The sequence below is a fragment of the Magallana gigas genome, chromosome 5 (assembly GCF_963853765.1).
Source record: "Magallana gigas chromosome 5, xbMagGiga1.1, whole genome shotgun sequence".
NCBI classification, from domain to species: domain Eukaryota; kingdom Metazoa; phylum Mollusca; class Bivalvia; order Ostreida; family Ostreidae; genus Magallana; species Magallana gigas.
This window is the reverse complement of record NC_088857.1, coordinates 25,317,264-25,334,221: the sequence shown is the minus strand read 5'-3', so window position 1 is coordinate 25,334,221 and position 16,958 is coordinate 25,317,264. Positions and strand designations below refer to the sequence as shown.

The 16,958-nt window shown below is 33.6% G+C and overlaps 2 protein-coding genes across 2 annotated transcripts; one reads left to right on the top strand and one right to left on the bottom strand.

Annotated features, from left to right (window-relative positions):
* Positions 1 to 483: 483 nt before the first annotated feature.
* On the bottom strand, positions 484 to 7,371 carry LOC105336513 (uncharacterized). Its single transcript, XM_011440858.4, has 2 exons — positions 7,109 to 7,371; positions 484 to 807 (listed from the first exon to the last, which is right to left on the bottom strand). Exons 1-2 carry the CDS (start codon positions 7,239 to 7,241, stop codon positions 656 to 658), a joined length of 285 nt encoding a protein of 94 aa, XP_011439160.2. The 5' UTR covers positions 7,242 to 7,371; the 3' UTR covers positions 484 to 655.
* Positions 7,372 to 9,547: 2,176 nt separating this feature from the next.
* Positions 9,548 to 14,344, top strand: LOC109619486 (serine protease inhibitor Cvsi-2). Its single transcript, XM_034470867.2, has 3 exons — positions 9,548 to 9,707; positions 12,934 to 13,050; positions 14,223 to 14,344. The coding sequence occupies exons 1-3, from the start codon at positions 9,668 to 9,670 to the stop codon at positions 14,321 to 14,323; spliced, it is 258 nt and encodes an 85-aa protein (XP_034326758.1). The 5' UTR covers positions 9,548 to 9,667; the 3' UTR covers positions 14,324 to 14,344.
* The last annotated feature ends 2,614 nt before the right edge of the window (positions 14,345 to 16,958 follow it).

Below are 16,958 nucleotides of genomic sequence, written 5' to 3'. Positions count from 1 at the left end.
AATTGGACATATATAAGAAAAGTGCAATATATTTTGGATTTGGATTTTTGATAATTTATGAAAAAAATACAAGCTGTTAACTTAGTCATTTTTCTTGCAGAATATTGCACATAAGGTGCCCCTAGATCAATTTTACTTATTTCAGAAATGTACATACTGCTTGCATTTTTATTTTTAATAATAATTTTATTGGTAAATAATTTAATATATATATATATATATATATATATATATTTTATATATATATATATATATATATATATATATATATATATATATATATATATATATATATATATATATATATATATAAAACACCATCCCATTGCTAATACAGTGTACATGTACGAAAGATAAATACATTTTGACATTCTACTATGCACAAGGATTTGAGAAATGCAAGTGCATATTAATTTATTAATTTGGTAAAAGAAAAATTTAAATTTAAACAATGAAATGCTTTCTTTGATGATTTATGCGGGTTATGAAGGTAGCTTTCATTGCTATCGGGGGTTATGTATTTTTCTGCAATGTTGCCACCTTCATATCCCGCATGAATCGCCAAAGAAAGCATTTTATTGTTTAAATGATATAGCATACACGTATATTAAATATAAAAAGAAGAGAAAACCAAGGATGGGATCAAGGTTGTTTATTACAAGTAAATTGTAATAACACAATTATTGACATATTTCTCCAGCCTCTGCATCTCTCTGTGAGCGACTTCGATCTTCTTCTGAATAAGGGCCTCCTCCCTTCTCTGCTGAGCCAGCTTCTGTTTCTTGGACTGGACTTTTTCCTGATCGTCTGTGAAAGAAAAACCGTTACTTACACATATAAACATTTATTAAAATAGATGCTTGTGCATTATACAGATTAATCTTTCAACTAACATCTAACAAATTTCACTTTTGTTACATTTATTAAACATATGTAATCATATACATTCAGTGCTGCCATAACCCACAAAAAGTAACTTCACATTTAATTGTTATTTAAACAACAAAATAGTTATATGCTAATTTGGCAACAAAATGATATAGAAATCGGATGTTCAAATTATATATTTTCATAGAGTGGGTCATCGTACCATTTTTTAAAGAACGAATATTGATAACACATATTAACGTCTATCTTTTTCGATTTTCCAAAAAATGGTACGAAAACCCACTCTATGGTAAAAAGTAAATTTTCTTCTTTTAATTTTTAAGATTGGTATTTAAATGGCTAAGTCCAGTTGTTTGCGTAATACTGATAACAATACACTCAGCTATATTTAACCCTTTAAACAAGCGATTCGGTGGTGTAGTGGTAAACGAAGAGTTCTTTGAACAAATGTCGCTGTTAAAGCGGGTGTTCGAATCGTACGCGTTTTGGGGTTTTTTGTTTATCTTTTTGTTTACATTGTTAAAATGTAATTAATACTATACATTGTTAAAATATATTTTTCTTTTCTTTTCTTAATAATTAAAGATTTGCTAATAATAACTTGAAATTATTTGATATGCGTTTTTTACTACTTTTATAAAATATGAAATGTATGTTATTCTCTTTAAGATTGCACGATTTCATATTGTAAACCGATGGTTGTTGTGCATGCAAGAAACTATTAAATGGCAAGAAAAAAAATTTTCACATCTCTGAATCCTTGAGAGTCTTGTTAACACAACAGGGACATACGGTGGACAAAAGCATGTAATTGTGCTCAAAATGCAAAATACAAGCTAATTCGAACGTACAGTGTGCGCCTAATGAAAATTCAACGATTAACTAGGCATGTATTTCACTTCCAATTGTATCGGCAGGAAAATCACATTACAAATGCGTGTTTTGTTGTGAAAGAAAAAGCATAGTAGTTATACCAGAAGACACATAGACCACTCAGACCAATGACCAACACAAAGTATGACCAGTGACGAATAACAAGTCCCCTTGTTATACATTAGTGGTTTGACTACCGCTGTCTTCCGTGTGGTATATATCATAGGCGTCGGAACCGGGGGGGGGGGGGGGGCGCTACCTTTTTTTTGCAAATGTATACATACCAAAGACCTTTTTTTGCTTGTCAATATTTTGTACAAGTCTAGCCCCCCCCCCCCCCCCACTTTCAATTTGATTTCGACGCCTTTCATTTTTTTGGGGGGAAAACTTGTTTTAGATACCTACAAAAGGTGTTACCTAAATTCCTCCTGTTTCCGAAGCGGAAAAAATCGACTCTTCCATACTCTTTGTCGACTCCCCTGCGTTAGGGGTTGTATATGATGACTGAGGTAAATTAGTATATAAAATATTTTTAGAAAGTAGTCAACATTGTTGTATTTAAGGAAGGAGTCTTCTCGTCATCAAACATACTTCTTATATTAAGAAATTCATGAAATTTTGACACAGTCAAACGGATCATATTGCCAAATGATTCTATCAGTTTAATCAAATTTGACCTTTTTGTTTCCGCAGAAATGTCAGGTCAAGGTCACTACCTTTTTCCTCAACGTAAAGGATGGTAAAAATAAGTGTAGCTCTTTGTAGACCTGTAGAAATTTGTTTAAGATTTGAAGATTCTATTCTTCAATGAAATGATAGAGTATCAGAATGTCTATCAGCTTATACTACTAAATTGGAATAAATATTTATACTAAAACTGATATTGCTTAGCCCGCATTTCCTCTAATTTTCTTTAATTTTGAAGAAATTTTGATAATTTTTGTACGCTTCCAATAATAAGATATTTCTGATTTTTATGTATAATGAAGAATTTATATAAAGATATAAATTGACAAAAAAGTTAATATATTGACCATTTTATAAGAGAGAAAAACTGATTTTAGTGATTTTTTCACTAAAATCAATGTATAGAATGGGCGCTTTAAAAAGCTTATAAAAATGTAATTTGATAGGGAAATCATATCTTAAAAACATATTCTGAAATCCAAGTATCATGTCATAAGTTCACATTAGTAAATAAAATCAAACATTAATGCTATTGTTTTTAAAATGCTAAAACCAATTCATTAATCTGCAGCAATTCTGAATTGCGAAACATGTGATATTTTCCTACGCCAATATTACGCCAAAAATATAGTCTTTGTTAGATTGTAAACATTGAATATTTTTTCTATGCCAAGTCGTATGATAATAAAAAAGAAAGAAAAATATGCTATTTCAATTTCCTTTCATCTTGATTTAAAGGTCATATGAAACGATATCCTGACCATATTGAGTTATATACGGGAATGAGTTCATAAGTGCCTATTTAATAAGACTGATATTGTTTTTTGAATATTTTATGCAAAATGTGAGCGCCACAGTCGATCAAAATCACTTAATCGGGAAAAGGAACATTGACTTATGCGGCTTACCTCCCTTGCTTATGACGTCAGTAAGACCCAATAGCCTTATAAAGCTATGTTGTGAATACAAATATCCATGTCATTTTGCAGCATTTTAAAAGAAAAAAAAAACTATTTTATATAAAAACTTGTATAATTATAAGATAATCAACCACGTCAGTATTTTTTCTCTCAAGAAATGAAATCGTGTGCGTATATATATTTTATAGCGTGTATACATACTCAGTTTCGAGACTGCGCGGAGAATGAATGATTTTCTTCATAGATCCACATGCAAGTATAATATAATTTTAATATATGCATGTATATATGTTTTATTTCGATCAATTTACTGAAATTGACAAATTCAAAAATTACTGATCGTTTTTTTCCCATTTGCACGTTCATGCAATTCATTAAGATTTTTTTTTCTAAACAACTTATAGGCCATGCCGTGCCTCATTCGCTTCACGATTATATTGTTTGTCTCGCTTTAAAATTCACAAATATGTTACCATTTAATTTTTTTTAGTCTTAGAAAAATTTCTTCAAATGTTTTGATTTTGCAACGTGTACATATGCGAAGTTTACTCACAGATCCCTTCTACCTCACTTTCTTCTGCAATTTTTTCTTTCGTTTTTTTTTTTATCAATTTTGATGCTTGTTCTTAATAAAATCTGTTGATTATCTTCACATTCGTTCACGACTATTTTTTATCAAACAACCGATTTATTTTACCGATACATTTCTAAATCCTTAAATGCCATATTTCCGCGATCTAATTTAATAAAACGTTTATACACGTGTACACAAAGTATTTTCTAAAGATATTGCTACATGTATATATCAATAAGTCAGAAATTTATATTATTTCAAAATAAAATTTAAGAATAATTTTGCGGCATTTTACAGCAGCTCTTAAATACAAACTATGTACACAATGCCTCAAACATTTTCATTGGCCTGCCTTATACTTTTTTATGTGACAAAATAAATCAAATCAATTAAAATGCTTTAATTCCCTTTAAATGTAGCTCAATCATTATACCTACCGAAGAAAATGATGTTTATATTTCAAAAGGATAAGGATAATTCATTAATCAGCTAGCTGTTAATGTTGGAGTATTTCTTTCGTTAAATGTCCACTGCAGTACTGGGTCTTCATCATGATTTTACTCTGGTGAGAAGCTGATATTAGATTTATTCATTATAACGACCAATTAAAACTAAGTCATCTGTAGGCTACTGCGAAATCAAATGATCTCATTTGAAAAGATGCGTTCATATATGCAAAAATTACTAAAATTTAATCGATAAACTACTGTAAAATTTCGCTAGTTTTGATGCATTGTTTACATCGGTGGGTCTTTGTGACGTCATAAATCCACAAAATCAAGAACGATAAGCGGGGAAGAATTTTTTTAGGTGCTCAGTTTTCACGGTTATTTCTCAGTAATGCAAAGGCAAAAAAATCTTACATAACGTATTTTAACATTTGTTTATACCAAGCTTTATATTTATGAAAGAAAATCATAGTGTTAAAAATCGTTTCATATGACCTTTAATTAACAATTAATCAAATTTACGTTTGACAAGTCGAAAACCAGAAAAGACTCCTTCCTTAAACTCTTTAAATGAGTACGTGATTGTCATTTCAAATTTGCCCGTTTAAAGTATATGTAAATACTATAAAATTTAAGCACAGTGACGCCTTTTTGGACATTTTCATTTGGACAATACTGTCCACCGTTTAAATGCCCAGTTAACTCGTACGTTTATTACTTCTTGTTAGAGGTATGAGAAGGTCGTGGGCATTTGCAACGGCTTATTCCCCCAGATTCTTTCTTCTTCTTCTTCTTCCAGTACAGAGTCGGACTCTTCTTGAGTGTATAGGTGACTCTTGCTCGTACAATCATGAGGCCTTCCCTCCTCACTTAATAAAAAACTATTTACAAGAAAGTTATTTACAAATAAAACTATGAACATCTGGGGTCGAAGGAGTTCTAGGTGTGTGAAGCTCCTGTCAAGGCCTCTGGCAGGATGGTAAGGCTGGCCTTGAACTCTTCTAGTGTAGCTGCTGTTGTGGCTTTTTCCGGTAGAGTGTTCCATTCCCTGGTTGATCTTGGGAAGAAGGAGAACCTGTATTGATCTTTTCGAGTGCGCTGTTGGTATATGCGGTGGCCTCCTCTGGTTCTGGAATCTCCGGGTTTGTAATAATTAGAGGGGTCGATATCCACCAATCTATTGCGGATCTTGTATGCCATGGTGAGTCGGTCTTTGCAGCGGCGATCTTTAAGAGGCTCCCATTTTAGTCTATTCATTAAGGAGCTGACACAGCCTGGGGATACGTCTTGGTATTCATTGTACACGAACCTAGCTGCCCTTCTCTGTACTTGTTCTAGGTCTTTTTCAAGGTTATCTTGATAAGGGTCCCATACAGTGGAGGCGTATTCCAGGGTTGGTCTGACCATGGTGATGTAGGCGTTGGCTTTGACTTCTGGTTTACACCGTCCTAGGTTCCTTCTCAGAAAGCCTAGTGTCCTTGATGCTTTGCCTACTGTCTGGTTGATATGTGTCTTCCACTGTAGATCATGGTTTATGGTGACTCCCAGGTATTTCCCATGCTCGACTGCATCTAGTGTGTGGCCATGTAGTTGATAGTTCCTTATCAGTGGGTTTCTTTTGTTGGTGATCCGTATCACGATGCACTTCTCAGGATGGAAATTCATCTGCCATCGTGATTCCCACTCTTGGAGTTTGTTAAGGTCGTCTTGAAGTGTCTCGGTATCCTTCACATTCTTTATTTTCCTATAAACTAGGCGATCGTCTGCCTTGCCTCAGAAGATGTTGATTGTGGCAGGTCATTAATGTAAGCCAGAAATAATAGTCCGATGACTGTTCCCTGAGGCACCCCTGAGATGACGTCTAGGGGGCCGGACTTATGCCCTTCAAGCAATACGGATTGTGTTCTCTTGCTAAGGAAGTCTTGTATCCATTTGAGTGTTTCTCCACGTATTCCGTAATAGTCCATTTTTTGGAGGAGTCTCTTGTGGGGCACTTTGTCAAAGGCTTTGGAGAAATCGAGCAAGATGATGTCTGTCTGTTCTCCTTGGTCTAAATTCTTGCCAATTTCGTCTAGTGTTATCAGTAGTTGTGTTTCACAAGATCTTTTGGATCTGAAACCATGTTGATGGTCACAAAGGATCTGGTGGCGGTCACAGTGATCCATGATGGTGCTGTGAACAATGTGTTCCAATAGTTTGCAGCAGATTGAAGTCAAGGAGACTGGCCGATAATTAGAAGCTTTGTGTTTTTCTCCTTTTTTTGAAGACTGGGACAATGTTGGCAGCTCGCCAGTCGTCAGGAATGGTTCCATTGTCCAAAGATTTCTGGTAAATTATGATCAGATATGGTGATATGTGTTCAGCTGCTTCTTTGAGTATATAGGCTGGAATTTCATCAGGCCCAGTGGCTTTGAATGGTCTTAGTCCACGGAGTAGCTTGTAAACTCCCGCCTGGCTGACTCTGATGTTGTCCATAGTTCGGAATGGACTTGGTCCCATATGTGGCATGTTATGTATGTCTTCTTTGGTGTAGACAGATTGAAACTGCTGGTTTAAGATTGAAGCTTTAGTTGGTGTATCGCTGTGAAGAAGTCCATCTTTGTCTTTGAGTGTAACAATGCCTGTGGATTCTTGTTTCCTGCTCTTAATGTAGGACCAAAATCGTTTCGTTTCTTTAAAGTACCTGACAAACAATTCGATTGTTTATTGTAACTTACCCCTCAATTTCTCGAAGTCCTCTTTCTTGAGCTCTGTCAATCTGCGCGCGGGCAGCTTTGGCTCCTCCTCGGAGACAAACGTCAGACCGAAGACCAGCCCACCCTTCTTCTCCGTCACGTCCTCAGTGACCATGGCACGGCGCACCTTCTCGTACACCTCCGCCTCCTCCTTTATCACTCCCACCTTGTTTTCTTCGCAAAACAACTCTGCAACAACCCCATATCGATATACACAACTTGACAGTATCTATATCGCTAAGGCTATTAATGATTAGACATTGTGACGTCACAATAAGTTATCAATTATGAATTTAGGCATATACTGGATATTTTGATTATATTGACGTTATTACATTTCCCATGTAATATGTGTAGGATGTTTAAAATCAGCAGAAAGAGATAATATTTATAAATTCAATATTCGTAAACACTACAAATATTTCATATTAACAGTATATATAGATGTATAATTTATTATATAAATTGGCGCGGTTTTAAATGCTAGTAACTTTCATCAGTTAGAAAGTGAGGGTTATATGTACCTCATTGAAACACAGTTCATCATCATAATATATACTAGATATAATTTTTTGCTGTATTTGACCCTCTATTTCCCTTGCCGCGTGTGTTTTGGCGTCTCCATCCTGTTGTCTTGAGTCGGGTCGGCGTTGCCTTCATCTGCAGGTACTGGTAATAAATGGTAGGTTTTTCACAACAGAAGGTAAATGTTTAACGTGAACATTGAGAAGTTTAAATGTTATGTCCAATGTTAATCATTGAGAAAGTAAGTGGGACATACAACTGTACCAAGTTTTATAATAAATAGTGTGTCTTTCCCCTATTCTGCAGTCCCACTTCAAAAATATTGTAAAATTCTGTGCAGTGTCAGTATCATGTAGCTGTAATTTCCTACCATATTTCCTTATTTTCATTTCTAATATAGACGGATTTTGTTGTTGTTGTTGAAACAATCTACTACAATGTAATGCATAGATGCAAGTTGAAAATATCAGACAGCGCGTCATCTGTTATATTCATTCTGTATATTGTACAGTCTCTATACTAACACATCAGAGGTCACAGCACAGTTCTTTAAAATGTGTCTATTTCATAATGCCCCATTCCTCCAGATGGTCACTATTCAATAGTGTCTAGTTTATTAACATCATTTTAATATATGAGTAAACATTAACGGTAATTAAAATGTTTATGCTTTCCCCATTAGGTAAACAAAGAAGGTGGATTATCTCTAGGACAATTCACCATGAAAATGGCAATCAAAACTGCTGCCAAGAGAAAAACTACAGCGAGCAAAATAAGTGAACTTAAAAGAAATTTTTGTTTAAATGATAAAAAAGACATGTAACGAGCCCCTGCAAATTTTTTGATGTAGTATGTACAATACATATACTCTAGATTTGTTAAAATACATGTATATCTTGATCGGGATCAGGATTCACTGAAGACAGCTGGAACAGGTGCTTACATTATTACATGTATGTTCAACCTTGCTATGGAGTATACTGCAGCAGTTATCTTCAATAAATGGGATACGGTACAACCGGTAAACAAATTAGACATTACTAGACAAGTATGTTTAACATCAAGAGACATCAATTTAAAATTATTTTTTTTATTAAACTTCAAAATAAAACAAGGTATATCAATTGATTTTCACATCTAATTGGGAGTTGATTTTTAATCAACTCTCCTATGCAGTCACTCTGGCAAACCGAAAGTGAAACAGTGTTTGGACCTAAGCACAGATTATCACAGCTGACAAGATCTAGTTCTTGAAAATAATCGATAAATTCGATGTAATGTATCTTGAAGCATTGGTTTTTAAGAAACTTATTCATGAATACCTTGAAAATAGTCAGATGTTAAATAGTTCGAACAATTTAGATATTTTTGCAGTCGTATGTATTCATACGCCAAGTTCAATAAAGTCTCGTTCAACCATCGGCTGTCTCCGTAAATCTCCGACAATCAGAGAGTCATTCTATATTTAGCGGTCGCGTCATCAAGCTATCACGTGACCTGGTGTACACATGGTCTTGCTTGTTGGAGATTATCGGAGACAGCCGAGCATTTGGTTGAACGAGACTAGATTGCTTGGATCCATACAATTTTTTGAAATTTCGATTACTTATACATAGTTTGATGGAATCAATTCTATCTTTAATCATTACACAACACGATTCATACGGGTTTTTTCTCAAAATTCTTGTCGGAAAAGTCCGAGAATCCATATTATAAAAATGTGCGTAATTCAAATAGACATTATAAACTACTTGTCAAGCAAAATAACATATCGTTGATTTTAAGATAAATAATAATCGATAAAATCAACTCCCGTCAGTACTTCAGTACTCTGATTTTTTGTCTGTCGACAAGAGGACATATACGCTGTTTCATTGCACTGTACTATTTTCATGCACTCTTATCTATCTATATACTCTCTCGAAATACCAAATTTCATGACGTTCGTGACTGTATCGGCCTATATAAGTTTATAATCAGTGGTTGCGAGAGTACCAACCCTACCTAGTCTCAACAATGAAGGTGGCCATTCTTTTCGCTGTTCTGTGTGTTGTTCGTAAGTGGTTTTTTTGTTTTGTTAAGAATCATATTCTGGAATGTAATATTTTACAATCTTATATGTATATTCAGATGACGGTTTTTTTTAGATATGTCAAAACTGCAATGTTCGTATACAAATACATGTATATCGTATTTATCAAATTTCGAGCAACTCTATTTTAAGGTATCTAAAAATTATTTTCATACATTTCCTTTGGAAATACTTTGATATAAATCACAAGTGATATGATTATATTTAAACAATAAAATGCTTTCTTTGGTGATTCATTAGGGATATGAAGGTAGCGACATTGCAGAATTTAAAAATACATGACCCGAGAAAGAGGTTACGTAATATTTTTTTTTGCAATGATCACTACCTTCATAACCCGCATGAATCATCAAAGAAATCACTTTATTGTTTATATTAACATCTTTCTTTTAACTAACTTAATAAATTGATTATGAAAAGTTAGTAAAATTCACTACTAGTAAATTACTGTCAATGTACTTAAACAATAAAATGCTTTCTTTGGAATTCATTCGGGATATGAAGGTAGCGACATTGCAGAAAAAATGTATGTAATTTTTTTCTGCAATGATCGCTACCTTCATAACCCGCATGAATCATCAAAGAAAGCATTTTATTATTTATATTAACATCTTTCATTTAACTAATTTATAAATTGATTATGAAAAGATAGTAAAATTCACTAAATTACTGTTAATGTACATAAGTACGTTAGCTAAAAGAAACAGCCAAATCATCTCCTGTGAGACTTTGAGTCTGATATCTTCATGATTATTTTGTGCAGTCCGTGATTTTTCTCAGATTGCTGGTGGCTTCGACCAATCGATAAATAGGGCGTGTCCATTTTATTCCTGTCAGTATCTTGTCAGTTTCAGCCGTTGTAGATTTCGACCAATCGATAAACGGGGCGTGTAGATTTCAGTCTGGCTGTTTCTATAGGGCTATGAATTAACTACATGTTTCCGTAAGAAATAGCGGAAATAATATTTAGCAGATGTAAATATATACATGTAAGTACTGTACGTTAGCTAAAAGAAACAACCAAATCGTCTCTTGTAAGACTTTGAGTCTGACATCGTCATGATTATTTCGTGCAGTCCGTGATTTTTCTTAGGTCGCTGTAGGTTTCGACCAATCGATAAACAGGGCATGTCTATCAGTCCTGTCACTTTCTCGTCATTTTCAGCTGCTGTAGATTTCGACCAATCGATAAATGGGGCGTGTAGATTTCTATAGAGCTATGAATTAACTATAAGTTTCCGTAAGAAATAGAGGAAATAATACTTGATAGATGTAAATATTATGATATTTCTGATATGAAATGATTATCATATAATTGAAATCATATTAGAATTATATGATATAGGGATTATATAATTCTTATATGAATCAATTTTTATTTCATTCTGATATTATTTCTGATGTTATATCATTCTGATATGAAAAGCACTTCATACCAGAATCACATGTGGCGAAATTGCCTATGTATAATGGCAATTATATAATGAAAACAAAAGGATGAATCTGAAATCAAACCTAAGACTCCTGTATTTCTGGCCAGGTGCTCAGGAGGTATTGGCATTTACAGATAAGAAGTCAGGATAGATAAACCTATATTTAAACTAAATATCAGTGATACACAAATAATTAAAAAGTAATTTGCAATATCTCAGGATTACAAGTTATAGAGTAAAAAAAAAAGATGCAAAAATATCGACAGAAAAATGATAAAGAAATAATCGAAAAGTGATTTATGACAAAGTCGGAGATTTTCAAGATAGTGGGACTTCGAATAAACAAACTGAATTTATTCAATGTAAATCAGGTAGTATTTTAATCCTGATAATTAGAACAGATACTTTTTTTATCAAATTGTTCAAAGACTTTTCAATTCAATTCTTTATTTCTTTAAGGTCTTTAAACTACCACCTCATGTTATGCTGATAAGTGTAAAACTTATCGGAATAACATGAGTTGGTAGTGTATTTAAAGGAGATCTTGTGCACGTACAAAGAATAACATATACACGTACATCTATACATACAGGTTGAGATTTTTTTTTTTAAATTAACAATTATGTATTACAGTCGTCTCTTAATAGTATACTTTTTGAAATGGATTTACCAAGATTACAGAGATCTTAAACATTTTCAGTGTTAAAAAGTTGAATTAATTTAAACATAGAATGTTCCTTATAATAATGTTCTTTCATGTATAATTAGCGCAATGTTCTTTACAAATGACAAACAAATAAAAAATGAAATTCATCTTCAACACTAGTTTGGCAATGTGGACAAAATCTAATTTCTCTATTTGTGTTACTATATCTACCAGTTTCAATAGCCAGGCGATGTGACGATACTCGTAATTTAGTTATATATTTCTGTAATTTACAGGAATAGATTTTTTTTAAACAGTATTGAAGATTTATTCCATCGATTAGATATTTATAGAAAGAACATTTTTTTAAAAATTATCAACATCTGCAAAAATATCTGGTTTTGCCTGATCAAAAATTATTTGTTTTACAAGTTGTAAGTACCTTTGTTTATTAATTGTACGTGGTTAATCCATTTGTCAACAAAACGAATGTCCGACTTAAAAGCGGTAAATATCTTGCACATTTGAGAAAAAGAATGAAAACCTTTCTTGAACTGACTTGTTTCTGTCCGAAACTGGCCAAAAATGTTGCCAAAAGATATCAAAGCAATAAATATGAAGTCCTACGTCATTTTGTTTGAAAAGTATGCGTAAAGACACCAATGAACCCCCTTCATATTTTTTCAGATTTTTAAATCCTCAAAATAAGTCTGTACCTGCGCAGTTCGACAGCTGTTCTGAGTTATGAAAAAGGCCTTGTCCTGTTCTTGTATGCATACTTTTCAAAGACATACCTGTATGTTGCTCTATTTTCCCTTTTGCGCAGTGTATTAACGTTATGTATAAAAAGTCGTGTCTTGTTCAAAATCACAAAAATTTAAAAGATTTTAAAAAAATCAATTTTTCAATGACAATTACTTGTTTTCGTATACTGGGGTCTTATCTAAAATGATTAATTTTGACTAACACAATAGTATCTGTATGTGAATCAAACGTTCTTAGTCCATGCATGTACGCCTTACAGAAGATACCTTTAATGTCCATAATTGGAATAAAAAAAACCCAATTAAACTGATGATCGTAAAGATGATAATGATGATGATTTTTTCAGACTATACATGTGCTGAAACATGTTCGGCCACTGCCGATTGTCAGAATACCAAGTGTGACGCAGCCCATGATTTGGAGTGCCATCGTGGCCAGTGCACATGCGTCAATCACTCCACCTGTAAGCTATCTTAACTACAGATCTACGAAAAAATCATGCAAATATGAGAAAATGCAGTGACATCAATTTTTAAGCTTATTAGAATGTTTTCACAGTTTTAAAAGTGTAATTTTTGAGGGTCAGAACTATTTAAAATATTCGTTTCTGGTTGTTTTCTATTTCTAGTAACTGTTCATATTTCTTTTGGATCATAACCAGACAAAATTGATAATATAAATCAAAAGTCATCACAAGATATATACATGTACGCAAAAAAGACTTTTCATCAAAATAATGATTATGTTTACCAATCAAAGATTTAGAACTAGTGTTAGTAGCTTTACATGTATTTTTGAATTAAAGCAGTGAGGCATTTCATACTACAAATCAAATATAGCGAAGTACATCGAAGCGTTTAATAGGGGTTAACTCAAGAAAAGTTTTTATGTAGTGTTTTGACTGACCTTTGTCCAATCAAATCGTAGCTGGGCGGAGTTGAGACATTGCCGCTCGTGACTTGAATGAGAGAGAAAGAGAGAGAGAGAGAGTTAACTGGTTAATGGAGTAAATTATAGATTACGCAGATGAGCAAACTATCTATCAATAGTTATAAAGTGACAAATCAAAGTATAGTATATCATATAAATTTATGAAACTTTGAAGAGTTTTGAAATTCTTTAACCAGGGAATATCTCTCTCTCTCTCTCTCTCTCTCTCTCTCTCTCTCAAATTAGGTCACGAACGGTAATGTCTCAACTCCGCATTCTACGATCTGATTGGACAAAGGTCAGTCAAAAACATTACCTAACAACTTTTCTGGAGTTAAATGCCTATTAAACACTTCTATGTACTTCGCTGTAAAAATTAATTTAGTCTTTAGTAGGAAGGTATTTTTTCAGTGCATGGGAATTAGGTTTTGTTAGTTTTGGAGAAACAGTTCAGTTTATCTTAGGAAAGACTTAGATCAGTGTACGATGAGAGGGGTATGTCCAACGTTAGTTCGGGGGGGGGGGGGGGAGGGGAGGTGAGGGGGGAACAAAATTTTTTTATCGATTGATCAGCAGTTACATGTAGAGTCAATGGTCGGTCGACCGGGAACAACCATTTTTAAAAATTTTAGTGTAATAAAACGTCAATCAATTTAAGTTTAGAATACGATGGCATGTTTTACAACATATCTCTGATGATTTCAGCATGTACTACTGCTTCCGACTGCTCTGGAACCTGTCATATCTTTGGACGTAACGGAAGATGGCACTGTATTGATGCAAAATGCCGCTGCTTCTTCGTCTAATAAATTAGATATAACGTATAAGTTGTCGCCTTATTATTACACAACTATACACCGTTAGAAACATGAAGAGCATTGTATAATGTGTTCTTAATTAATTAACGATTACGGGCCTTAGTACTAGTATATATATACTCATTCCGAAGAAGAGCGCCGTTCGCCGGAGCAAGAGATTCTTCTAATCGTATGCAACTTCGTAATGTGTCATGTTCCTTTATTGAATTTTCTTATACGTTTTCCTGGAATTCTACATTGTTTAGCAAGTTTTGTTACGTTTATAAGCTTGTCCATTCTTTTAACCGTTCATTTTTACAATTTAAACTCCGGTTTTCATTTTAAGATGTAGCATCGTGATTCATTCTTCTCTATCCGCCATAATCCAAACGTTGTTTCTGTTACTACCCTTTGTATTTTTTTAGAAATGATATTTATTCGATTTTCATCATAAAACAAATATTTGTCGGCATACATAATGATATCAAATGTTTATGAGTGGCGTTTTAATCAGTATTTCACAAACTTGACTTGAACAAATAGAGGTGATGGGGAATTTACGATTCAATCGTAAGTGCGAGACGGAAATATCAACCCTGAGGGCGATACAGTTCTAGCTCGAGGACAATAACAAAAAGGAAAAAAATAAATCCTCAGAAAACCCAAAATCAATATCAGGTAATGAATATAGTATACTGTTAGCACCAAAAAGACAGTCTGGAATCATTTACTAGATCTTTACCTTAAGGACTGAATTTTAGTTTTAACGTCAAATATTCATTAAACTAGAAAAATAAGCGACTTTATCTTTGTCACTCTACTATAAGATGCAGAGCCTGATCTCCATTATCAAGGATGTTAAAAGATATATCTTAGTTATTACTGGTCCTAACTTCACCAAACTTGCATGGATGGTTCATCTTATGATACGGATGCACCCGACAGGTGTAAGCCTTCTGTCTTACGGATCCAATTGAGGGTTAGCTCAAACTTAGTGATCACAAGTACAGTATTTCTTTCTCAAGCGGTTTTATTAAAGCGTGATCGTATAGTCAAAGTTACAACAATTAAAAGCAGTCCAAATCAAAGAATCTAAGAATCTACTCAACCTCATTTCACATGTATATATATATAAGATTTTACTTTTGATGGACAGTTCTGACTAGTTCGGCCCATTTACGACGATCATGAGTGAACATTTAGTGTTCAAAATTAGGATTAATATTTTATTTCTAAATAAAGTAACAAAAGCTTCAAAACTGCCAATCAAAGAGTACTGATGCAGGGTTTGAGTCTCCGAGTCCTGAGTCTCAGAGTCCCCCACCTAGGTATGACGCATATCACTTACTCATAATACGTTCATTCCTACATGGCATAAAAGGATACAAAGGTTAATATATAGAATACACAATACATGACTCAATATAGAGTACCAGAGCTATCGTTGCAGACACAGAATCGCCAAATATGACACTTGTTTTTAAACTCTCAATTTGGATATTATAATGCCCGTATTATTCACCTGGTTTTATAACATCATTTAGGAATACTACGCAGTGCTACAAGACTCACAGAGTTCATTCTGTTAATTATCATTAACACCATTCAGTGCGCAGAACCTAGGTACACATAAGTATCATATTTATATAATAGTGTTGTGTTGTGCATGTACTATGCCTAAATAGTAGTCAGGGTTTGATACATGGTGCACGAGCCGGAGGCGAGTGCACTATGTATCAAACCCTGACTACTATTTAGGCATAGTACATGCACAACACAACACTATTGTTATTATTATGCCGACTGTTAAATATACTGACGTGCTTTGCTATAAGTAGCTCTGACGTTCGAGTGTTGACAAGTCCCTTAAAATAATCACCGGAAAAGCAAGCGTTTGTTGTTGTTTTCAAATTACGTGTACGGTAATCAATTGATTTGATTGTTTGTTTAATCAACAAGTTGTTGTACAATAAAAAGTCAACAAAGGTTTATGTTCTTTTTAAGAAATAGAGAGACGTTTTGCCTTACCGAGAAAACTCGAAATGTTTAGCAGACGAAATCTCAGTGAATTTTTTTTCTTGAACATTCTTTATCAAGCGTCATTTAAAAAAGCGTTTTTGTGATTCTCATGTAGAATTTCTTTGAAAAATGTTCAATCAATTTGTTCAAAAGTTTATAGGAAACTTTAACTTTAAAATTACCGTCAATAATGAAGTTTTTTTTGGAAAAATGAATAATATTTTAATTGCTTGATGTCAGTCGTATATATGTAGTTTTTATATACCTAAATACCGGTATTCATAATAACGGCTAATATAGCGTAGCGGTAACGCGTTGGGCTTCATGCTAGAATCAATGATTTTAGCGTCGTGAGTTCGAATCCCGCTGTCGGCGCTTGAAAGATTTTCGTGGAAAATATTCGCCGTGCTCTATTTCGGCATAGTATGCTTACGCTATATAAATCCTTTGATACTATGCGAAAATAGATGAGTATTGAATATATAGTGACAAACTGACAGAAGGCAAAATAATGACCAATATGTAATACTAGCAATTCAAGGTCATAGCATGGCTATCTGTTTACACAGGCTTGAATGCTGAATCTGAGCCCAAGGTTTCGGATGCTGGAGGAGGTTAAGGTTTT

Excerpts from the sequence above, each read along its gene's own strand:
- LOC105336513 (XM_011440858.4), bottom strand. The coding sequence starts at position 7,241 with ATGGTCACTGAGGACGTGACGGAGAAGAAGGGTGGGCTGGTCTTCGGT. Across the intron at positions 808-7,108 it reads GGACTTCGAGAAATTGAGGG|ACGATCAGGAAAAAGTCCAG; the intron begins GTAAGTTACAAT and ends TTTCTTTCACAG.
- LOC109619486 (XM_034470867.2), top strand. The coding sequence starts at position 9,668 with ATGAAGGTGGCCATTCTTTTCGCTGTTCTGTGTGTTGTTC. Across the intron at positions 9,708-12,933 it reads CGCTGTTCTGTGTGTTGTTC|ACTATACATGTGCTGAAACA; the intron begins GTAAGTGGTTTT and ends TGATTTTTTCAG. Across the intron at positions 13,051-14,222 it reads ATGCGTCAATCACTCCACCT|CATGTACTACTGCTTCCGAC; the intron begins GTAAGCTATCTT and ends TGATGATTTCAG.